At 40.4% G+C, this 24976-nt stretch overlaps 1 protein-coding gene across 6 annotated transcripts in view; it reads left to right on the forward strand.

The window, feature by feature from the left end:
- The window catches only part of ADD3 (adducin 3), a 97752-nt gene extending 73198 nt beyond the window's left edge, over window positions 1-24554 (forward strand). For 4 of the 6 annotated variants that reach the window (XM_068688495.1, XM_068688493.1, XM_068688494.1 and 1 more), the window contains 13 exons: window positions 10354-10492; window positions 11754-11905; window positions 12033-12113; window positions 13385-13534; window positions 14478-14621; window positions 14710-14808; window positions 15546-15728; window positions 16535-16792; window positions 17935-18054; window positions 19357-19446; window positions 19995-20118; window positions 21386-21481; window positions 22146-24554. In XM_068688495.1, coding sequence (XP_068544596.1) covers window positions 10354-10492; window positions 11754-11905; window positions 12033-12113; window positions 13385-13534; window positions 14478-14621; window positions 14710-14808; window positions 15546-15728; window positions 16535-16792; window positions 17935-18054; window positions 19357-19446; window positions 19995-20118; window positions 21386-21481; window positions 22146-22447 — 1938 coding nt within the window. In that variant the 3' untranslated portion in view covers window positions 22448-24554. Of the gene's footprint in view, window positions 1-4673; window positions 4817-10353; window positions 10493-11753; window positions 11906-12032; window positions 12114-13384; window positions 13535-14477; window positions 14622-14709; window positions 14809-15545; window positions 15729-16534; window positions 16793-17934; window positions 18055-19356; window positions 19447-19994; window positions 20119-21385; window positions 21482-22145 lie in introns of those variants that run through there. The other 2 variants (XM_068688499.1, XM_068688498.1) reach the window with 2 other exon arrangements.
- Window positions 24555-24976: the final 422 nt, after the last annotated feature.

Raw genomic sequence — 24976 nt, forward strand, 5'->3', positions numbered from 1 at the left:
TCCTCTGTAAGTTGGGGTGTTTCTTGTGTCATTTTCCTGAAGCTTTTCCATATGTAATGAGATTGCAAACAGCTGTTAGTAATCACCCTATTATAGTCATCCATGAATAACAGGATTGTTTGCTAAAGTGTTGTCGTGGAGTGCCTCTTGGATCTGTGCGTTGCTCTGGGTATAATGTGAACCTGTTGACTAAGGAATTTATTGCTTTTGAGTCCATTTGTGCAAGTTTAGTTCTGCAGCCAGCCCCTTTATTATAAAGAAAATACTCCAAGGAGGTATTGCATAATGCTTTAATCACGATAAAATTATGTTAAACACTCAATTGTAAAATGTGACCAGCCTGCTCCTTCCTGTTAAAATACTCCCATTAAAAGTAGCCAGGACTCACAGCAAAGACTAGATAGATCCTCAGCCTGTTTAGAAAGGGCAGGGTAAAAATAAGTTACAGAGGTCTTGTTTGGGCTTGTGTTTGTGGCATTCCTGGGTTCTTCCGACAGAAGCTTTGAGTCTGCTGGGCGTAACTATTTGCTTAGCATTCAGGGGGACCATTTGCTGCATCTGCCAAGTGTAATAAATGTCTCTTTGCTGCAGTCTCTGTTTTTTTTAAAGAGGTGAAGTGTCATCATGCAGGTTTTAGGAAGGGATGAGGAGGTGCTACCTCTGAGTCTAGGTAACTGTTTTAGCAGACGGCTAGAGGACGAAGAGCCACCAGGCGGTTGTTGGTGTCCTGCTGCAGGAGAAGCTGAGCCCAGCGCTTTTGGGAAGTGACTGCTTGGAGCTGCCAATAAGTTGCAAATTTTTGTTTTGCAAGGGAACAGTTGTCCAAATAAGCCAGGGGCCTGCTGGCTGGGTGGCTGTTGGCATCTGGCAGGGAGAAGATGGGGACATGGAGCCGAGTGTGTGAGCAGGCACAGAGAGAAGGTGCCTGAGCTACCAGCTTCCTTCTCGCCATGTCTCCTCCTGTCGTCTCTTCTCGAAATAGAAAGCTTGAAAGAATGCTGCTAGGGTTTCTCTTGTGAGGAAATAAAAGCATTTGTAATACAACATCTGTGACTGAACATCCATCAAGTGAATTTCATAACTGCTTTGGAGATAGAAACTGCATTATTTCTTCCAGAGTCTGGCTGCAATGTGACACAATGTTCTTGAGAGTCAGGACTGAAAATTATCATCTTGTTTCCTCATAAATGCAGTATTTTTCACAAAAGTACCAGAAAGCATTTGTCTTCTTACTTGTCTGCCTAACACAGGTCCAGGATTGCATTGAGCATGCTTTTGTTGTACAGCTACAGAATTACAGAGTATTAGAGTATTGCATAAGGCTTCGTTGCTCCTCTGGTTTACTCCAGTTGACGAGTAGGAATTGGTTTGAAGGTGTTTTGGAAGAGGAGGAAGAGTTTATCAGACACAGTTTCACGAAGAGTCTGCTCACTGGTAAATCTTCTCCTGGTCTTACATGTTGATGTATGCACTCAGATCGGAGAAATAGTCCTTGACTCATCTCCTGGCAAGTATCAGTAACTGGAGTGTACATAGCAAGGATAATGCCTTTCTTTTCTAAAAATATATGAGCACGTATGGACTTGAGGTGAGCTTGAGTGAAGACATACTTTCTCCAAACAAAGAATTACGGTATAAACCTAAAGGGTTAAGCACTGCCACACAGGAGGAAGCTTTGGTACTCATATATTGAATTAACAAGCCTTTTTCTTTGTTCCCAGTAAGAAAATCTACATCCCTCAGCAAGAAAATAAATTAGAGAATATATTTCAGGAACCACCGTATATTTTGAGCAGTGTGTGTTATTGTAATGGCTACAGCCCTGACCAGACACCCTCAGACATCAAACTGCTGCATCTCTCTGATGTGCCATTTGATGCACATATTGATGTGCAGTCTGACTGCTCCTCTCTGATGTGCAATTTCCCTTTCCTAAATTAAATAATTTAAAGGCTACCGAAAAGCTATTCTCATTACCTCTGATGTTTGCTAATGTCTTGGAGCCTGTTTGTAATAACTCTTAAACAAATCATAGGAGTTTTGCAACGCTGCCCACAAAGAATCTCCTGACATTATCAGTGATTTCTCAGGCATTTGCCTGATGCTGCGTGTAACCCATGTGCGTCTGAAGGCCTGCACAATCTGATGGGACCCACATGTGTTGTTCTGTGTCTGTCTGGTGGAAAGAAAGTACGTTCAGTCAGGTTAGCCATGTCCAGCCTGATAGCATCTGGAAGTATCACTGGCCGTGGTTTTAATAGAAGAGCATTTAGGTTTGGTTCAGTAATGTCTGCAAGTTCAGAAGGTCTGGGTACTGGGCTTACTTTTAAAGGAAAGATACATTTTTGCAGGTGACTAATTTCATTGCTTTACATTGTGTCTGAGATACTTTACCTGTAATAAATAGGAAAAGCTTTTTCTTTTTTTTTTTTCAATTTTCATGGTTAACTCCAAAACTAAACCCCATTTTTATTATTTTACATGCTAAACAATCATATTCTGCTTATACAGAATAACTACTTTCAATGAGTAAACGTCTATCTGCTATATCATCAAAACCCTAATTTAAGATGTGGTATGCAAGTGCTCCTGGCCTTCCTTTCTTTCTGGCATTTTGCTGGTGCCCTTGCCATGGCAACTGAAAGCTTCAAAAACACTTTTTTTTATTATTATTAAAAAAAGAAAAGGCATGAAAAGCCATGATTGCCCAGCTATCCTGTATGGAGACGGAGTGGTCACTTCATTATTGTGTTGTGGGAGCCTGTGGGGCACAGCAGCTGCCTGCCTGCTGAGTAGGGTCAGGGTGGAAATGGAAGAGGGTGCGTAAATTTACTTGGCATATATACAAAATAGAATTAGATCTATTTCATAATTTCACTATGAAAGGAAAAAGTAGTTAAATTTATGTATGAGGCAACGAGCTGAATGGTTGAAACAAACAAATGCCTGGCTACTGGCATTTAAATGCCAGGTTTATGTTTTGAGCTTACCCAGGAACGTTTCTGGTGGCTCATCAAGGTGTACTGAGCATGCCCTGGCCATCTTTGCCGATGAAACATGTTTGGTTTGAGGCTGAGAAGCAGCTTGCTTGCGGGATCTCATCACGCTTCGCTTTATTTCTGTGCTGGCTGGGAGCGCTTATCAGGCCCCTGCGGCCCCGCAGGGCGATGCTGCTTCAGTGCCGCTGTTGCATAACAGCAGTAATTCACTTGTGCCCGTCTGCAACACAGAATCGGTTTCCTTACGGTTAGGTTAAATGTCCTTCTGTCCCTTGTCTGTCCTTCCTGCCTCTACATGTGCCTGCCCTGGCTGGTCCTGCCCAACCCGGTCCCGCTTGGTGGCTGCCGTAGCATGCAGGACATGGGCAGACTTTTCTCCTTGTAAACAAGCAAATAAACCCACACTCCATTTTTTTCTGGCTATGTTTTTGTTTTTTTTTCCAAACCATCAGTTCAGAGATGAAGGATAGTTTTGTGTATTTACTTTTCCCCCCAGGTTTTCCATTTGTCTGGCTTGCTTTGCTCTGTATCGGATGAACATCCAGTGTTTTCACAACACCGCTCCCTTTTGAGGCAGTTTATTTTTTTTTAAATACCAAAGTCCATTCAGTTGCTTGTGTGTTTCAGCTTACACTGCTCCTTCCCCATAAATTCAGAAGCCCTGTGGGTCCTTCAGGAGGGCTGCCCACCTCACCCGTGCCTTGGGGCCCCTGGCTGCACCAGCTTCTCGTTCTGCAGCTCCCTCATCTGGTTTTGGGCGTCTCTGACATCTTTGTGGCTTTCTGCTGGGGAGGTGTGGACGTTTCCCCTACCCTCCTCTTATTTAAACTTTTTTTTTTTTTTAATATGTGCTATTCTGCTCTGTTATGTTAGAAATGAAAGTTACCTTTGACTCCTCTCTTACTCCCATGTTGCTGCTTTCCATTTAGTTTGCACTCAGGCTTTCGTTAGATAAAAGTGCCGATGTTTTCCGGATTGAATCAATAAACATGTATTTTTATTTCTAATCTTCCTGTTGTTGAGCTGCGTGGGTTTGGGTTTTTGTTGTCTGAGGGGGGGGCCGTGGTGCAGATCCTGCTGTAAGGCATCAAGTCAGTCTGGTGAGCGAGCAGGAAGAGGGGTTGCCAGTGCAGCACAGGTAATGAGTGACAATTAAAAGGACCTGTGAGCTCTTAGCTGTGCTCACTTTTAAGTCTTTTTTTTTTTTTTTTTTGACATTTTCTTCCTGGAGACAAGTTGTTAAATAATCCTGTGCTTTAGCACGAGTTCCTAACAGCACCTGGGAACTCGTGGAGAGCAGTGTCTGCTGGCTGCAGGATGCACCCTGCGCTGTGCTCTGGTCCTGGGGTACCTTTGTACCCCTCCTGCAGGTGTTTCTTTGGGAGCACGGCCCCGGCTGGCATGGAGCAGGAAAAAACAGCCCACACTGAGTCAGCTGCAGGTCTCTTCTTGTCCTTGGGGTCGCTCAGGCCAGTCCAGATACCCACACACTTCCTTACAAGTAAAGAGATCATCGCAGCTGTATCCAGTTCCCCACACTTATTAATAAGCCTGTTTCTTTCTGCATTAACACCAAAGCCTCTCTTACTTTTTTTTTTCCCTCCTAGAGTTCACAAACACTTGTTGCTCTTATCTCCTCCTTGCAAGCCTTTACTCAGTGGCGGTTTTTTGCGGCCGGCTCCACCCTTCCCCACTCGGGCACGGGTTGTTTGTATCTGCGCGGCGGGCTGGAGGCAGCCTGGTGCAGAGCTGCTTTCGCCAGCTGCTCTCGGTGAAGCTTTTCCTCCCTGGGTGCTGCAATCGAGCACCAGAGGCAGGTAGGGTGTCCGTGCTCTCCGGAACATAAAACACCAGTTAAGTTTTAAAATTTTTTGTTAATTGTAGTGATTTGGCTTAGAGACTGTGGGTGCGTTTATAGATAGATAAGTTGAATTATACCCTGTTAAAATATATATTTAAATGCTTTGATCAGAAATGGGCAAAAGAGGCTAAAGGGATGTCTTGAATCTTTCTGCAGCTTTTAGGCTAATAGTGCTGTTACTCAGTGTAGGAATCTCACAAATCTTTTCTAGCTCTTTTCATGTAGGCTGAGGTACCGAACAGTTGGGACCTTGCTCTTATTAGCCCTGATAGGAACATGTGCTTTTTCCTCTTTGTAGTTTGCTGTGGTGTGGGGTATTTGCAGGTAACCTGCATGTGAGCCATTTCTCTGTCCACAGGGGAATTCTTTTTCTCTTCATTTTGTTTCTATTTCTGTTGAGCAGATAAGTCTCATCATATACATCCTTAAATCAATGGTAAACAAACAAGAAATGACATAGAAAGATACTACTTATAGTATAAGCCTAAATACTTATGAGCCTGCATGCTTCATGACATCCTGAGAGCTGTCTTTTACGCCAGGGGAGTTTTAGGTTAGATGTTAGGAAGAATTTCTTTACTGAAAGGGTTGTGAGGCATTGGAACGGGCTGCCCAGGGAGGTGGTGGAGTCAACATCCCTGGAAGTCTTCAAAAGACGTTTAGATGTAGAGCTTAGGGATATGGTTTAGTGGGGACTGTTAGTTTTAGGTCAGAGGTTGGACTCGATGATCTTGAGGTCTCTTCCAACCTAGAAAATTCTGTGATTCTGTGATTCTGTCTGCCAAGATGAAGAGATTAACAGAATTTTTCTAGTAAAAAAAATATCTAGCAGAGAACAGCGGGGCTATAGGTTATTCTAGCAAGCTAGTTTTTCTAGTTGTCTGCTTCTGTTGACTGAAAAATACCAGCTGTCAACCAGTTGCTTTGATTCTTAAAAGCCCCAATTTACACTGTCAGCTCATACGTGAGCTAAATGGAGGTGAATGAGTCAGAACCAAAGCCTGCAACTTTGCTGCTGAGTTTCAGAGAGCCCTTGCAGGTGTAGGCTAAAAGACTTTTGCATCTAAGCTGCTTGAGTTTGTGATGTGCATTTAAAAGATGGTACCGTGCTCTGAGCTGGGGTGCTCTCTGGTCATCCAGGTACCGTGGCTTTGAGAACAACCTCAGCTGGTACTCGTAGAAGTTGGGCTTGCAGCCGGTGGCTTGCCCGGGTCAGATGGGGAGGTTGTCCAGTGCCAGGTGATTAACAACTCTAATCACCCTGCTGCTGGCCCTGCACCTTGTCTGAAGAGTGGCTTTGCCTCCTTTCCAGCGGCTGTCCTGGACCCAGCTTTGATACCGGGGGCTGTTTTCTGTGCAAACTGTCATCGGGATGCTCAGAGTACTGCTCCAGCACTGAAAAGATCTGAATCCCAGAGCTGAACCTTTCTCCTTACTGAGTGCTGCTGAGCATACAGCTGAATAACATAAATTTGTCATTCATCTGGCAGTACGTTTTTTTCCTGTGTCAGCATTTTCTTGTCAAGTACTACATCTGAAATTACTAGCGACCTTTCCACTTGAAAAATTGCTGCTTTGTGTTGGAGAAGAGCTTTTTGTCTCCCTTTGGAAGACACCCCCTGTAGGATGCCTCTTGTGGGCACAGCAGCAGTGCAGTGCCAGTGTTACAGCCCTGTGAACTGCAGCAAACCAAGCTGCTGGGGCTGCCGATGGATTTTCAGAAGCAGATTATTGGTACTGAATGGGTTGGATCCCAAAATCAGAGCCCTGATTTACAGCAAATGAAAGCACCAGTAAATGTCATTCATTTAATGGGGAATAGCTGAGGTAAATTGTTCTCCAGAAGACGGTGATGCCCCTCCTGTGAGCCTGTCAGGAGCAGAGGAAGGCTGTGTCAGCACGGTGGGTGATCACCTACGGGCATGCAGCGGAGCACGTGGAAGTGGGAAGAAGCCTAAACACAGCAGAGGGGAGTACTACGGGTCTGTAGGCGTGACTGGAAGGTAGGGAAACATGCCTAAATATGCGTGGAGGAATGCGTGTGAGTCACGAGCGTGACACTGAAGGCTGCTGTCTACTAGATAATGTCACTGTGCACTGGCATGTAGATAAATGGCATACCAAATTTTATTTGTATTTCAACATACCCACACCTGCTTTGTTCATCCCAAACCACCGTGTTTGCTACTTGCCCAGGGTTTTACCTGTTGTCTGGTATTTCTGAAATTACTTCTAAGGAAAGTTTGTTGTGTTATGAGCGACTTTATTAAACTATAAATCCTTATTTGTAGTAGTGTTAGCGTGTAAAATATACTCCTGTTAGCACTGAAGTACAAAACTGAGAGCAGGAGAATGAAAATAGCATGATCAGAAAGCAAAAGAATAAAAATACAATATAAAATAAAATTGTTCCATCAAAAGCTGTCCAAAATACATTATCTTTTTTTTTTTCTGCAATAGCAGTAATATTTCTCATACAAGTTGGGGGGAAAAAAAAAGTCTGGGTATGACTAATAGGAATTTACTGTGAATGTTTTTGCAGATCCTTTCTATAGTCCTTGTTGAATTGAGAGTGATTTAATATAACACAGATAACTGTTTTTCCCCATCTCCTCCCAAGCAAATACTAACATAAATTTCATGAATTCTGTCTTCTCCATGGCCCCCATGAGACTACAAATGTGCAATTTCCTTATATACAGATTATAAACAAGAGTAGAAGAGTATTTCAGCCTTCCCGAGTGTGAAGTGGCTGAGCTTTTGTGCAGGGGCCTCTTTCAGGAACATTTGAGGAGTAATTGCATGTCTTGGAATGGCAGGGCCTGAAAATGAGGCTTAGTATTACTTGTGGGTGAAATATATGGGCCAGTCGTTGTCTCTGCTATCTTAATAGATCACAGTAACAGGAGGAGAAAATGCCATAAAGCTGTAGCCACATTATGAACCATTAGGAGAAAACAGCTGGTTCTGGGAAGTCTGTTATGGCAGGGCAGCAGTTGTGTTGCGAAGCTTAGGCAGAACATGAGGTGAACTGCCACAAAATCTCTTGCTGGTTTATTTTGTGAGGTATTTTCTTTGTTGTTTTAAAGCTTTCAGTAACATCAGGAATATGATGTGCAAAGGGATAGGAAGCACCTCTGCTATTTGACACTTCTTGTGCTTTCAATAAGGTTGGTAAAGCATAAAGATTGGTCCTCAGCTCCTTTCTCTATGCAGTTGTGAGCTATTTGATCACCAAAATCCTTTCTTCTAGCTATGTGATACATCCCTATGTCTTATACAAAGTTGCATAGATCATTCATGTCTGAATTTCACCTGGTTGCAGTGACAGAAGTGCTCAGGGCCTGGTCCCGACCTGCCTCAGCATCTCCTCCAGGTTGTCACAAGCGATGCTGACTCTCCTGCTTCCTGGCCTTGCAGTTTTGGAGTTTGTATTTCCAACTTGTTCCCCTGATATACAGCAGTGTGCATTAAACACTCAGAGCTGCACTTGGATTTTCAGAGGAAATTGGGCTTGGAGTATGTAAAAAGCTACTTGCTGCTGAGTGCTCTGCAGATCAGTCCCTGGGCATCTCAAAATGAATGTCCCAAATTAGTGGAACCGTCTGACCTCTGCCTCATTGCTGTTCTGTGAAAACGGTGATAGCGCCCTGCTTCACCTTAAAGGCGTGTTTGGGGGATTAGGAAGTCAGTGCTTCAGAAGCATTTGGATTTACAGTACTTATCTGCCCCAGAGAAAATCTTGTCAGATAAGTAATAATTGTTATCGCAACAGGGTCTGAACAGCATGCTGAAAAGGCAGGGGGCCACGTGCTGAGCTGTGATGAGGGAAAAAACACTGAATTTCTTCTCTAGTGAGGGCTTGCCACCATGTGCTATGTGAGGCAAAGGGACAAAGCAGCTGTGGTAGAATGACAGGCTGTGTGCAAGGCAGGCAGAGAAACATCACTGAGAGCCTGGCCTCTGGTGCTGTGGGCTTTGCAGCCATGTTAGGGCCAGGGATTGTGCTCGCAAAAATCTGGCTTTGCCCATGTATCTTCAGGCTAGCAGGGAGCTGGTGAGCTCTTCTGTGGGCATGCCGCGTGCATTTGGTTTGCTCTGAGAGATCTGTGCAGCAGATCACTGAGTAGTCAGTCCACACAGATCCTTAGAGGCTTTTTTTGTGAAGAACTGGTAAGTCTCAGGTACACGTGATCCTGACAAAATTACTTGGAGAAAAAGAGCACAGGTGGCTGTGCTTGAAAATTAAATGTAGTTGTGGATGCCCAGCTGAGAGGCCGTATCAGGCAGAGTCCTGCAGATGTTCTGGGGGTCTGGCAGCAGCACCCTGTTCATCAGCAGTTCTGAGTATACAAGAGCGTGTTATGAAACTGGATCTTTCCCAACCAAGTTGGGTGTTTTGGAGGAATGAATTAAAATTCAGTGAAGGAATTGTGTTTGCCTTACAGAACTGTTTTCCTTTTTAATTGAGACTAAATACTCTACCAAGGCAGGCAAACTGAAAGGAGCAATTACATAAAGGGAATAGCCTGGAGTTATAATAGGAGTCAGCTGCGTTGTACAGACACCAAATGTCTCTCTGGAATGAACCAGCAAGAGCATTCGCCATACACCTAGCTGGTGGTGTGTGCAGCCCTGTGTGCTGCGTGTTCAGACAAAAGCTCGAGGATGCTGCCAGAAAATAATGAGAGGGTTAGAAAATATAACCCGTAAGGAAAGTTTGAAAGAGCTGAATTTATTTCATCTAGAAATGTCAAGGCTGAAGTAGTCCTAAAACAGGCGTTTGTTAGGAGTAGTGGTTCGTCTGCCTTCTGGAAAGAACAGGCTTTGTCCACAGTGTTAAGTATATTAAATCTGATACTGTGCAAACTGCTTCATAATGTATTCTGCATGAGTTTATCTTGTTGGGGTTGTGGATATTTTATACTGGGAAAAGAGGGGAAGGGCTTTTCCCTTGAGGAGAAGGAAAGAAATAGGAAGTGACCTCCTGACATTCCTTCTAGTTTTTGCGTGTCTGCGGTACTACTTCAGCGTGGATGAACTCCAGTTTTCCATTTGTTTATAACTTTATCAAATTTGGATGGATTTTCAGAAGGATTACTGAATTTAAAAGAAAAAATATCCAGCACTAAAAGCAACATATCCTGGTCAGATTTCAACTATCTCTTCCAAAACATGGAGTGTGCTTTAATTGTTGATACAAACACTGTTGTTAGTGTTTACAAAAATATATTTTACCTTGTGTTCTTCTAGGAAATAGTTAACCCTCTGTGACCAAAAGCCTTCCCCCTCAGCTCCCCAAATTGCCAGTACTTAGGATACAAAGCTTAGATCAGATGGTGGAAGTCTGGTGAGGTTATAAGCAGCTAAAAACAAGGTCTAAGGGGAAGTGTCATGTAACATTAATAACAGGCAAATCTACCAGCCCCACCTATAATAATCTTTCTTCTATCAAATCCAGGTTTCCTTGATGATTGTCAAATGTTTCCACAGGCTTTTAGAGAAGATCTGGAATGCCTTATTCAAGAACAGATGAAGAAGGGCAATAACCCAACCGGACTGCTTGCGTTACAGCAGATTGCTGATTACATTACAGCAAGCTCTTTTGCAGGCTTTTCCTCATCTTCACTCAGTAAGTGAGCTATGCCTATAATGGACCCTTTTTCTCTTCACTTTTATTATCACCAGTGGCTAGCACTGCTGGGATCTCTTCTTTATCTGAAAAAAATGTTCCGTCAGAGCCTGCTGAAGCTGTGAAGTAGTACAGACGGTGGTCTTAACTTTCCTTTTGGGCCTTCTTTCTCTCAAATGCTTTAATTTGTATGATATCCAAAATGTTTTGAATCTTCACACTTGGTTATTTTAGAATTTGCTAAGAGGAGTTACATTGAGAAAGAGAACAAAATTCTGTGCCTTGCTATTATTAGCAATTTAACATGAGCATAAACTGAGATGTGAAGTTGTTTGTTTTTCTGCTCTTGCATGTAAGTTGTAAAAAGGAGGAACAGCCTGCCGGACTGGATTGTTACCCAGGCATCTCCCAGAGTTAAAAACAGCTTCTAGTATGCACTATAGTTACAAAGATGTCACTGGGACCTTCCAGTCTTTCCAAGTCCTGCAGCACTGAAGTGTTAAAGTCAATTTAAGCTCTGTGGGTGGATGATATGATACGGGAGCTTACAAGCCTGAAGTACAGTAGCAGCTGTCAGCATTCAGCATCTTTTGAGAACTGGTCCTAAAATGGCGCTTTGGTGTTCCTACAACAAAACAAGTGGAAGAGAACAGCAGAGAGCTCAGATAGCCTTATCTCCATGTCTCTAGCCGGTCCTGCAGGTCCAACTGTTGTCTCTGCAGCATTTGCCCAGGGACTTGGACAGGATGACTAATCTCAAAGTGCACACTCCTTCTGTTGCAAACCAAACCCTTTTTCCTCTAGTAGTAACTAGTTGCTCTAGTAGGGTAGTAACTTTCCCTGTAAGCAAAGGCAGTAGTTCTTAGAGGGGTATCATGCTCTCGCAAAAGGGAGATGATGGCCTTCACGAGATGTTTGTGCAATCACAAGTCAAATAAAGTAATTAATTTTTATGCCTTCTCTGTTAAGAGATGATCTAGCAGTCTGACAACTCTTGCACTAATCCTAATTCCTTCATTAGGACTAACTTAAAGGGCTCTGACTGAGACATCTCTTCAGAGGCTTAATTTTGGGGTGTGGTTTCTACTCTCCTAAAGTAACAGAGGTTTCAGTAAAGACCTTAGAAATCCCTGGAATACAGGTCCAGTCTAATAATTGCTGTTATTGCTATAATGACAATTTAAATATACTGCTTCTGAAAGATCATGCCATAGCTAGAAGATACCTGACGTGCCACCATCTTCATCTGTTTGTTTTTCAGGCCATGGGATGGTTACCCCTATCAATGATCTACCTGGAATAGATACCTCCTTGTTTGTTAAGGGAGAAAAACTTACTCGTTGCAAGTTAGCCAGTTTATACAGATTGGCTGACTTGTTTGGGTGGGCACATTTGCCAAATGCCTATATCACAGTAAGTATTTCAGAGAATAAGAATTTTTATTTGGGATCTCAGCTATTCAGTCAAATTAATTTCCCCCCCCAATAATATAAATTCAGAAATATGTCAGTAATCCATTTGTCTTTTTCCTCCATTGCAGGTCAGAGTAAGCAAAGAACATGACCATATTCTAATCATTCCGAGAGGTCTGTCCTTTTCTGAAGCTTCAGCTTCCAATTTGGTATGTAATTCACCTGCAGTAATAACCACCAAGGCTCAACCTGTTTTCTAAAATACTTTTGTGGCTGCTAAAATGGACCTGAACTATAATAATGCTGTTTGTTGGGTTTGTTTGTTTGTTTTATTGTTTACCCACCAGATGCAAAGCTGATTAACTGTTTAGATAGTAGCATCCTTAATACTTAGCATTTCATTTTGGGTTTAGCTTTACCTTGTGTTGCTTTGTCTCCAGCCTCAGTGTAGAGTAGCAGAGTTTTGTTCTGTCTCCTGAAGCTAACCAAATTGCCTCAGCAGCAACCTTTTATAACTTGACAATATGATAATGCAGGGGAAATCACTCTGTAGGAGTAGTGTTAGTAGAATCAGCTCCTGTGTTTATAAGTGGGAAAATAAATTGAATAATCTTCCCTGGGCTTAACAAAGGAGCTGGGTAAAGCTACAGGTTGGCATTTAGGAACTGGTAGCTGCTAAATCACACATCTTGTGCTGCAGAACCTGCCATATGTTCTTCATGTCAGTACGTATCTGTAAAGAAACTGTCTCCAGTTGGAAAAGGGCAGCAGATCAAGATCGATAGCATTGCACCAGCAAACACAGAACCAAAATTAAAATGTGAGAAGATGACCTGATGTGCTATTATTCTAATGTTACTACAAATTTGAAAATTCCCTATGCATTTAATTTTCTTATTGGACATTTCTCAGAGCCTGAAGTTTCTTCAAATGCAAAATCAGGAAATCTTAATAAAATTAATTTTAAACTGCCAGAAATGAGAATGCCTCACTTATAGAAAGTCGTTAGTAGTGGTTTGTATTTGTATGTCATTTATGGGAAAATACTGAAGGTGTCTTTTCTCCTTTCTTGCGTGGTTGGAAGATGCTTCCATAAACATGCGAAATATATTTACAGGTTGAACAAAATCTTTTCTTTCACATAGCTGTTTTCTGTTCCAGTTGTGATTCCAGTTTTTAAGTTGCTGAGACTTTCTTTTAAATGAAAGGTCAGGTAGACAAAGAAGAGTGAATGATATGATATATTGGGTTCTTGTCTTTTACTTCTTCCACGTTAGGAGAAGTAAATGCTATCAAATGCTATTAGTGTCTTGGATGGTAGAGTGGTTTAATGACGCACAAACTGATGGCTGCTCTCCTTTTTTTCTCATGATCTGAGCCCTGAGTATATGAGGACCAAGTGAGAAGGAGAGGGCAGTTCTCAAATAATTGTGGTTGTCACGGACTTCTTAAATATTATTCCTTTGCTTGACTTTTCCAGGTTAAGGTAAACATCCTAGGAGATGTAGTTGACCAGGGGAGCACAACTCTAAGTATTGACTCGGCAGGATTCAGTCCACATGTGGCCATCTACTCCACGCGCCCCGATGTCAGGTGTATAATACACATACACACCCCTGCAACAGCAGCTGTAAGTCTTCCTCCTTCTAGCATGGAGTAAAAGAAAACAGGTTTACCTTATGAACTTGGATCACCTTTCTGTAGCTGAATCACTACTCATGGAGGTTTTATTTTTGTTTGTAACATTGGCTCTATGCTGCTTTTTCTGTTTTTATTTTAAATTTAATTTTTTTAAAAGCTGATTCTGAAAGGTCATGAAATCAGCAGAGTAAGAGGGCTGAGGCACTACGGTGAAATGAATAAGAATAAGCTGATGTACAGACATGATGGTGCTCAGGTTGAGGAGGTTACAAAATACAGAGTTTACTCAGGGTTTATTTATAGCATCTCAGACCGTACAACGTGCTGTATGCATCATCATTTACATTCTGCAACTGCATTTTTAAATGGCTTAATTATTAGTTATGCTCGGTTTGGATTTACCCTACTACAGAAGTATCATAGTTAAAATACATCAAAAATGGTTTGTACAGCAATGCTAAAACATAAGGAGACTTGAAAAAAATGCTTTGAAATACAATAATATGAAATGTATCTATTTACTTTATATGCATATATAAGCCTTCCTTGACTACAGACCAAAAAAAAGGTAATGGCTAAGTTCTCTCCTGTTAGCTTTTTGAAACTATAAACAAGGGAATGAAATATCTAGTGGGAGCCTTATGTTGAAAATTAAAGGAGGATAACATTTACAAAAACTAACTTGAGATAACTTGTCTTTTCCTATAATCGACCTGTCCCTAGATTGTGTAGCAGCAGCTTTCTCACTCTGTTGCAAGTTAGAGCAGTTAAAAACACAGAGGTATTATTTCTCAACTCTCTTGTTATGGAGAGTGTTTTTTCTGGCAAAGATATATCATACAACCTGCAAAGACTTGGGTGGTTAAGGTGTGTTTTAAGAGTTGTTTTTTTTTTTTTCTCCTAATTATCATTACTTCATTTTTATGAAACAGGTTTCATCTATGAAGTGCGGCATCCTTCCAATATCTCAAGAGGCTCTGATTCTGGGAGATGTTGCTTATTACAATTATCAGGGATCTCTTGATGAACAGGAAGAGAGAATTCAGCTTCAGAAAGTTCTTGGACCCAGTTGCAAGGTATTCAGCCTCATTCACGCTTTCCAAAGGCAATTTTCATGTTCTGTGCCAGTTTCTACCATTTAACATTAGTGTCTTCATTTACTAGGTATTAGTCTTGAGAAACCATGGTGTGGTAGCACTAGGAGAGACACTGGAAGAAGCATTCCACTATATTTTTAATGTGCAACTGGCTTGTGAAACACAGGTGAGAGAGAATATATTTGTATTTAGTCTTGCAAAAGGTGTGACTCAAGATAGCTCAGTATCCAGCCCATTTATCACAGCTGAATGTTGTGTCAAGGGAGGAAACTTCTCCCTGTGATCACAAAGAACTGTAGAACCCGATAAACAAAAGGTCTTTAGAGTGCAGGTACAGGGTTGCATGTTTAAAAATAATTTGAATCCCCAGATCAGTTTTTCCCTATTGTCTAACTTTAGCTGTCGTGTTGGCCATCCGGGCATTATTTGTAATCTGTGGGGAGAAACCACTGAGGTGTCCTCGCCTTTCACAGAAGCCTATCCCCAGAAACATCATCACTTTGCTCTTACGTGTTCCCCAGCACATTCCCAAGTATGTGTTTGGAGGGGAGGTGCAGATGGCAGTCTCTCCTCCCTCACCCTGCCATTCATTTTGAATTCAACTACTCATTCATTTTAAAACTTATATTAAAATTGAAAATATTTAGTGTTGTAATGCAAAAAGACCTTTTTAGGGTACTCTGAGAGTTAGTGTTTTTGTCCGCTCCTTTTGGAGTGCAATTACCAGTAGACACCATCATCCTTTCGGTAAGAATCGCTTTATATTTTAATACATTTTTGCACAGAAGAAAACTAGCATGAGAAATAGTTGCAGCTTATATATGAGTTTCTCCAGTGCATCCAGAAAAGGAGTGACTCCAAAAGCACTTCCACAAACAAAATAACGTTCATTGATGTCTTTAGGTGCACGCATTAGCTGGAGCAGGTGGGATAGACAATCTCCTACTACTGGATCTGCAGAAGTTCAAGCCTTCCACACATGCTGTGGCAGCAGCTGGAGGAGGTGGAGTTAATATGGCTTCACAACAGAAATGGAAAGTTGGGGAACAGGAGTTTGAAGCACTCATGCGGATGCTGGACAACCTGGTGAGCACGCACGTGGGGCATTGTCCATGCAGCCTTCGTAAGCTGCTGAGTGTAGGGTCAGCTTCTGTACCACAAATGTTTCTTTCTGGCCATTTTTGTGAGCTTGAAAATGAAGGCAGAATGACTTCTTATTGTATATTAGATCTCTTCTGCTTGATTTAGTTCTTACTATGTCAGTGTACTGAAAGTAGTATCCTGCCCTGATAAGAGTTTATAATCTGTTGATCTTAAACTTTATCCAACCCATCTCACAAGCGTTTGCTCTTTATAGTGGCCTACTAGTGAAAATGTTTTAAATGCCACCCTATTAAATAGATGTAGAATATTTCCTCTGTTTTTGTTAATAATTCTAATATTAGGAAATAAGACTGATTATTTGAAATGTCTGTTCACTACACTATGAATTCTGGAACAGCCTTTTAATACAAATAGAGGGAGAAATGGGAGAGTGTGATGAGCTAGAATTGTCACTGTGCAAGATAGGAGGACTTCAAGAAGATATTCAACCAAGTCACAGCCTGAGCAGGAAGGTCACCCAGTAGCTGTGTATTCACAAAGGCAGCAGGAAGGTGAAGTGTGAATGGGGGACCTGTTCAGCTGCCTACCTGCAGGGTAGTTTGTGGGTCTTCTGAATGTCAGAAGAACAGTAGGAATGAATTACGGCGAACACCACTAGCCACTTCTCTGAAAAGCTCAGTGAGCCTATTCAGTGCATACAGAGCAGCACAAAAAGTTCATGACTACTTCAGTTGTTTTTTTCTGACTTTTTTTCTTTATAATCATTTTCTCTTTTTCATTCTCCATAGGGATACAGAACTGGCTATGCCTACAGGCAACCATTAGTCAGGGAAAAACCCAGACACAAGAGTGATGTTGAGATCCCAGCCACTGTGACTGCCTTTTCCTTTGAAGATGATGCAGTCCCACTGTCCCCACTGAAGTTCCTGGCGCAGAAGCAACAGAGGGAGAAGACAAGGTGGCTGAACTCCCCCAACACGTACTTGAAAGTGAATGTGCCTGAGGAATCCTGGAATGGAGAAGCCAGTCCCAGGACCAAGATCACGGTAGGCCGATGCTTCGAGTAGTTGCTTTGTTTTTATGCTGCTTGAGAGAAAGCAAACTACACATAGCTTTTTTGAAGACATCTTTAACAGGATTAGCAAATCAGTTAATCAAGCAGGCAGAAATAGATTTGTGGAAGGTTTAATGACACCAATGTTGAGGGCTCCAAGTGTTTTGGGCCTTGCCGTTGTTTGGAAGAGCAACGGTTCATGTTAAAACGTAACGATTATTTTCCCTTAATAACCAGTTCCTCCAATTCCCTTTTGTGCTATTAATTATTGGCCAAATATAGTAAGGTTTTAAATCACATGTGGGCTACTCTCATATCTACAAGTTCTAATTCTAATTGAGCAACATGGTCTGGTGGGAGGTGTCCCTGCCCATGGCAGGGGGTTGGCATTAGACGATCTTTAAGGTCCCAACCAACCCAAACTGTTCTGTGATTCTAATTCACCTCTGTGAATTGAAGGAGAGAGGGAAAAAAAAAAAAAAGTGGGAGGGGACTCTGAAGAGTCTGGTTACTATGTCTAAAGATGATCAAGACATGAACAAGACTTTTCCTCCTGCTTCCTCTGTGTTTCCAGCCTGGGGAGTGGTGGCAATGTGTGTGTGGAGCACGTTATTTGCTGTTGGGCTACTCCCAGATGCACAATGCAACCGTCAAAGCATCAGCTCCTCCTGCTGGCAGGCCAGCAGGCTTCTGCACTTAAGTTTGGGAGAAATATCCTCAGCAACAAATGTAAAACCTTTCTACAAAGGAAGAAGGCTCCAGACAAAATGTGCAGTTAGCAAAGGTGGAAGTTGACTGAATGAATGAGAGAGGACAGGCTCTGGAGCTTACAGATCTGTGTGCCAGTCGCTAGGAAGCATGACACTTCCTAAACGTGACTTCATTAGCACATAGTAGTATGTTTTGCAAGAGTAAATTTTGGTGTTTACTGGAAGTAATCTTGATGGTACATGTTCAAATCCCTTTGGGGAAGCAGAATAACTTGCAAGGACTTGGGATATTTGTGGATGTCATGTGGAATAGAGAATAGAGTCAGGAAGGATTTTCCTTATCTCTGTTCTTTAGCCATAAGTCAGAGCTGAGAGTTGTCCCTCTCCATCACGCTGATTTTTAGCATATTTTTTTTCCTTTAAGTGGATGAAAGCTGATGAATCTTCGAAAACTAGTGGAGGAACGCCAATCAAAATTGAAGATCCAAACCAGTTTGTTCCTTTAAATACAAACCCCAGTGAAGTGCTGGAAAAGAGAAATAAGGTAAAAGATGTGAAAAGAATAAAACTGTAACATTTCCAAGTATAATTATATGTTAAGTAACGTAAAATTTTTAATTGTTCTGATTTTACTAGGAAGTTTGTGTGATTGTGGCATCAGAAAGCACTATAAAAACATGTATTTAAACACTTGATATACATGAATTCTGTAGAGACATATAAGCAACATTTGTACATTCTGAATGCAATAGTTTGAATGATGAGCATTAACTCTGGAAATGGAAGATTGGAAATGGTAGTGCCCTGCTATTTAGCATTGTATTTAGTGGATAATTAGGTGTCAGCATGAACCAAATTGTCGTGCATCAGGTGAACCATAATTCAGTCAGTTCGGATGGGTTCTGCTCTGTGCTAATTCTCCTGGTGTTTATTGAGCTGGAGTCTCTCTGTCCTAGTCCACTCTGTAATGGCAATGGAAAAAAAACTCTCTGTAAACACAAATGTCTCAGTGCTTTTCCCTTCCAGCACATAAGGCGCTGACTGTCAGACTGACCAAACACTCCACCCTGGACATTACTGTACGAACAGATATTTGGGACACTTTCCATTTGATTACAGAATCTTTTATTTCTTGGAAAGCACCGTATCAGTGTCTGTGGGGATTGAACTGGAGTCAGAAGGAGCAACTCCCTTCCTTAGAGCGGGCGAGGCACCCTCTAATCATCTAGAGATTTATACTGCAAGTCCCAGACAATGATTTTCAAATTTGTGCAAGTCACTGTCTCCTTAGGTAGTTGGCTCCTATTTTTCTGCTGTACAATGTTTTTATCTGATCTATTTTTTGTTTAGATCTGATCTGTCAGTCTCTTAAGCACTGACAATGTGCTAGGATCGTTGTTTTGGGGAAAACAGTGAATTTTGCTCATAAATAAAAGTTTTGCCTTCCTTTCTGACCACAGAGAACTTTTTTAGAGCTTAGCATGTGATATGCATTTTGGGGATGGAGAGGACAGATTCAGATAGCATACAGATTCAGATAGAAGACAGATTCAATAGCGTACTATTCTTTGGAGTTTATTTCTAAATACTAGCTCACTTGAAGCACAGAAGCCGGGGGTAAGGTGGATCTTCAGTGGTACCTGAAGAGCTAAACAATATACGCAGTGCCTTCAAGAGAGGAAAGGAACATCTTGTTTTTTAGTGCGCCAACATACAATTTGTTCCTCTGGCCACACACTACTGCCTGTATTATTGGTTTTACAAAGTTGATGGACGTAGCATTTGGTTAAAATTAACAAACACATAAATAACTGCTTCTAACCCAGTTTACTTTCTTTATGTATAGATTCGGGAACAAAACCGATACGACCTAAAGACAGCAGGACCGCAGTCTCAGCTGCTTGCTGGGATCGTTGTGGATAAAAAGCCAAGTCCAGTGAGTAGGACTAATTCACTGATTTAAATATATATATATATTTTTCACTTTACTTTCCTTCAAACTTCACTTTGGGTCATTTTCTTTCTAAATACTTCATTATAACTAAATGTTTTAATGGCATTATTTAATAAAAAAATAAAAAAGGGAGGGGGAACATCATGCATTATAGTTGAATCTCTGTTGTTAAATTATTTTCACTTCTCTGAAGAAACTTATCAGAAGAATATCTTGGTCCCTGAGCTATAAGCTTTTGAGAGATGTCTCTCCTTTGAAGCTATCATACTTCATACAAAAAAAGACCAAATGAAAAACCACACACAAAAATAACACCCCACCTCAAATAATGTGATTGTGACACTGTAAAAGAATGGTGAGTTATAGCTCTGTAGTTGGTACTTATTTCTACATAAATGTCTATCCAATGGGGTAGTTTTAGTGTGGATGTGTCTGTCTGTCTCTCTGCAGGTCTGGTGTCACCAAACTATTAGCCACGTACATGTCCCTTGCTTCTCAAGCGTTCATTTTTGTGATTTTCTCTTTTCCAGCCAATGCAATTTGAAGATGATGAGCACGCACCACCAGCACCACCCAACCCATTCAGCCATCTCACAGAAAAAGAACTGGAAGAGTACAAGAAAACAATTGAGCGCAAGCAACAAGGGTTGGAAGGTCAGTGGTGCATGTTTTGTTTTGTTTTGTTTTATGTTGAGGTTTACATTTCAATCATCAGTTCATTCCTAGTTCAAAAATCTACTGTAAAAATGTAACTACTTGCTTAATTGTTCCTTGAGGCAGTGGAATTATTTCTTAATTTTTCGCTTTTAATTTGGTAAATGCTGAAATTAAAGCAATGGAGGATTTGCACAGCAGTGGGATTGAGAAAAAAAAAAAACATGCTTTAACATAGTGACATTTTTCTTAGAAATCATTGGGTTCTTAGAATAATAGAAGTTAGCTTGCACAAGTCCGTGAAGGTCATTTAGTCCACCATCCTCCTCCAAATTAATTTCAAATTTGGGTCACATTGCTTAGGGCCATGTCCAGCTGAGCTTTCAATACCTGGAAGGATAACGATTGTGCAGCTAGTCTGTAACAAAACTTTGACAAAGGGCAGAAGGTTAAGTTATCTAAATGATATGGGACTAGTTGACTCTCTGAAAAGTGATTTTTGCCACTTAATTATGAAATATACGGTAAGGTAGAAGAAATCTTTGTGATCTCCAGGGTCTTTTTTTACCCGTTCAGATATCAGAGTTCACAGAAAAAAAAAGCTGCTGAGCTCTCACTGAGAACATGAAATACACTGTGATGCTTCACATTTGGTACAGCGCTGTCGATAGGTTCTGCATTTTCTGACCCTTAAATTCCAGTGGTTCTGAGTTCACATTTGTAATTTATTACTTCCAGAAGTTTACTGAGATGTTTGATCTTGGCTTCTTTAATTTTTCCTTTATTCTCCCAATGTGTAAGACTCATCTGCTTTCACTTTTTATGTCTTTTCACCAGTACTGCTATTCTGTATGGAATTACTAATATATTTTTTTTTTTTAACAATAGCACTTACTATGCACTTTTGTTCACTAATACTGTGTAATAAAACAACTTTGCTATATACCGTGTTCAGGATATAGTGTGGTAGCCTATTGTAAGTCACACGCTCTGCTGTTACAGCTAGATAAAACCATGGGCATGCTCCTGGAATGCAACCCTCCCCCCTCTCTTTGTGTTTTCTATTAAAGAACTAATATATAATGATTGTTAGCAGATGAAATGTGTAAATCCATAATTCTACAGAGTTTAAACTGTGTACTGCAACTTCTTGATGTTGTCAGCATGAACTGCACAATGCTAGCAGAGCTGTAAATCTTGTAACGCTAGTACTGACATTCTTTATTTTTACTTTTGCATGGCTACTAATTAAAATCTTGTCCTGCAGATGCTGAACAGGAATTATTCTCAGATGACGGTTCATCTGTGTCACAAATTCAGTCACAAACTCAGTCCCCGCAAAATATCCCAGAAAAATTAGAAGGTATTCCACGTAGTTTCTCTGAAATACCAATGGCTCTGATAAGCTGAGTCATCTGCTCTTTTGTTGGGTTCTTTAGATTTGCATGAAGTCAAATGATGGGAAAAAAAGAGCCCTCTTTTTACCAATGTCTGGGTGGGACTCTATCCAGTAGACTGGTTTTCCAATTTTTTTCAAATACCTAATTCTCACAAATAGAAAATAACATGGGGAATATTGACATTTAGATATTAACAAGGTGGAGGAAATAGATGGTACATTTTGGTGTTAAGATTAGATTTTTGGCCTAAGGGTTTTCCAGAAAGCTCTAAGAAAGAACTTGGGAACAGTATTGCTCCAAAGATTTCTGTATGGAATTGCTGAAGTTTTGTAAAGCGGTCTCTGGAGTAAAGTAGGCAGCTTGAGATGTATATGTACCTGGCAGAGATGAGGTTAGCATTTTCAGCCCAATAACCTTTACTTATGTTTTCAAAGTATTTGTCTGTTTACAACAAGTAGGCATGTGGATAAAGGAGAAAAGTCCCCATCTAAGCACTTTGGGTTTCATTCTTTGGATCACAATCCAGACTCACATCTTTGTTTCAACTTTGGGGTTGTGTTCTTTTGTTTGCTTCTTTGTTTTCATGATAATGCACCTAAATAATTGCAAATTTTTCCATTCTCTTAGAAAATCATGAAGATTTCTATACCCAAAATGCCAACCTAATATCTGTGGAGCTACCCGTTGTGGTGGTGAACGGCAAGGAAGATGCACATGATGTGGAAGAAGACCTCAGCAAGAGGGTCAGTCAGTTAACCACTAGTAGTACTGTGGAGAGCGTAGAGATTACCATTAAAAGCTCTGAAAAGATAGAAGAGGCCCTGTCCCCTGAAGGGTCACCTTCCAAATCCCCGTCAAAGAAGAAGAAGAAATTCCGGACCCCGTCTTTCCTGAAAAAGAATAAAAAGAAGGAGAAAGTAGAAGCATAAATGCAGTTCTGTTGTGAGGAGATGTTGCACATTTTAAACGTTTAAGTTGACCATTAACAGAGTAGTGTTAGGGGTGTGCAGTAACTGGACTTTTTAACCTAAACAAAAAGGAACTGGAAGAGGTTTTGCTTTAAACAAAACAAAAAAACACCGCCACCAAAAAAAAAAAAGACTTTCATGTTAACTGAAAATTAATTCATCTCTCACATAACTGAGTCCAAAATTGCTATGAGGGTTTGAAACATTCATTAGTTTTGTGTAGAACTACACTGTCAGGTGCTCAAATACCATCATAGCAAGATCAAATACCATCGCAGTATGCAGCAGCAAGTTCTGCTTGGAGAATTTTGCAGACCTTAAAATTTTCAGTACAGTAAAGTCTTTAATAAAGTTACTTAGAGTGATCACATGAGGTTTTTTTAAAGAAAAAAACCTGCTGTCTCAATTGGTAACCACCAGATCATGCATTTTTGTATTGTGATTTTATGACCATATATTTTATGTTTCTGTACCCCTGTTTGAGTGGGTGCATATTAACAGCACACCTTTAAATCTTTTTTTAAGATTAGATCATGTAGAAATACTATACACTGGCACATAATACTAGGGGAAGAACTGTGTAAGAGAAAGTTTATTTGGAATTATACAAAATGTCTAAGAATTCCATTCATCAATAACTTCTTTGCCAAATACTTCATTTTAGTGAATTATAATTTTTGAAGACTTCTTTTTTATTCTATCAGTTGGGGGGGAACCCTTATTTTTCAAGGAGGGGGGGTTTTATACACTTAACATTGATAATTTAGTTTAAGTGGCAAAACAAAAAGAAGATTTTATATGTTCAAATGTTTCTATACCATTCAGTATAAAAGTATTATAGGCATGTGAACCAAGCATTTAATAGTAGAGTGTATTTAAGAATGCTTGGTTTAGAATATACTTAAGTATAATTCAGGAATCCAGGGAGTTAGAAATCAGAAAGAAAAACATACAAAATTATTGAACTGGATTCATGTTTAAAACTTAGTGTTGGGTTTTTTTCCTCATGGTATTGCTAATGAATGAAGAAAAATAATCTCTTAACATAACCAAATGAAGGAAACAAAACTGTTAAAAGGGAAAGTGAAATAGTAAGAAAATAGGAGGAGACAAAGAAAGTAAAAGTTTGGTGATTATTTTTTTTAAATATATGATATGGATTGTGGGATATTTTTATTAAATCAGCAAAGTGACATTTCCATATTAGAAGTTTTAAATAATTTGTATGGATTCATGTGGAGTGTAACGCTTTTTTGTTGTTGTTGTTCCTTACTTTCATTTGAATTGTAAAAGGGTCTCGTGAGTCTGTGTTGTCCTTTGGATGAACCCAGAGCAAATCAGAGCCTAGTGCCATGGGTAAGGGTGGTACCGCCACTTACTCATTTTTACTGATATTGTCATTTTATTACTTTTACTGTATTGTAAATACAAACTAAGCATAGAAATTAACATAGGGTTTTCTTCACTGTGTCAAACTGTCTGTAAATCAGTCATCGCAGTAGGACATACATTTGAAAGATCCATGTGATTCCCAAATTGCCAGTTGAAATACTATACAATATATAATTGTTAAATATGGCTGGAGAGTGGTTTGGCATGCAAAAATGTTGATTATAGCATGTTCGGGGGCTGGTTAGCTTTGACCGTGTAAGTGTGATAATGCAATGTTGGAATGGATCCTGGAAACAATTTTCTAGCTATCACTAAATACTGGAATCAGTGTTTTTAATCATAGTGGAAACTTTCAGTTGCTTACTTTTTTTTTTTTTATGTTCTACATTATTTGTGTTGTATTACAACATATGTAGAAACAGTAACCTGTGAACTACGCTTTTCATAACTTTTTTAAAAATATATCTAAATGAATGCAATGTGCATAAATATTTTTTAAAATGCAACCGTGAACTATTTGCACCTTTTGCTAATGCCTCTATTTACTTGCTTTGGCATAAAGAATGAGCCAGCCAACTCTTGTGTCCTGTGGAAAATATATAAATGTTATCTGAAATTGCTCATAGATGTAATGCTAATTAATGTTAAATCACAAATAAACAGTATTTTAAATAGATGCATGTTGTATGGCTGCCTTTTGTTTATACAGGGCTTTCACATCTTTTACTTGTAAAAAGCTGACTTGATTATGCACACTGCTTCTACAGAATTTATCCTGAAGATGGGTTTTCTTGGGCTTATTCTGAAAGTTGTGCAAGAAGGTAGTCTGATCTTTCTAGAGAGTTTTCCTTGTCTTAGATCCTGGAAATGAAGAAGGACAGGCCCATCATAAAAAATAATAATTATTATAATTATATTTAAAAAAAAGACACAGCATCATCAGGCAGGGATTTTGAACCCCGGTCATGCTGGTGCAGCCAGCTTCTGCTTCATCTGTCTCTTTGCTCTGCATCATGGGGTTAAGCACGATGGCCTCGACGTGGAGCTGGGGTGGTGTAAGTGCTATGTAAGTACAGAGCAAGGAAATAGCTGCTGGAA

The sequence above is a fragment of the Anas acuta genome, chromosome 7 (genome assembly GCF_963932015.1).
Source record: "Anas acuta chromosome 7, bAnaAcu1.1, whole genome shotgun sequence".
NCBI classification, from domain to species: Eukaryota; Metazoa; Chordata; class Aves; order Anseriformes; family Anatidae; genus Anas; species Anas acuta.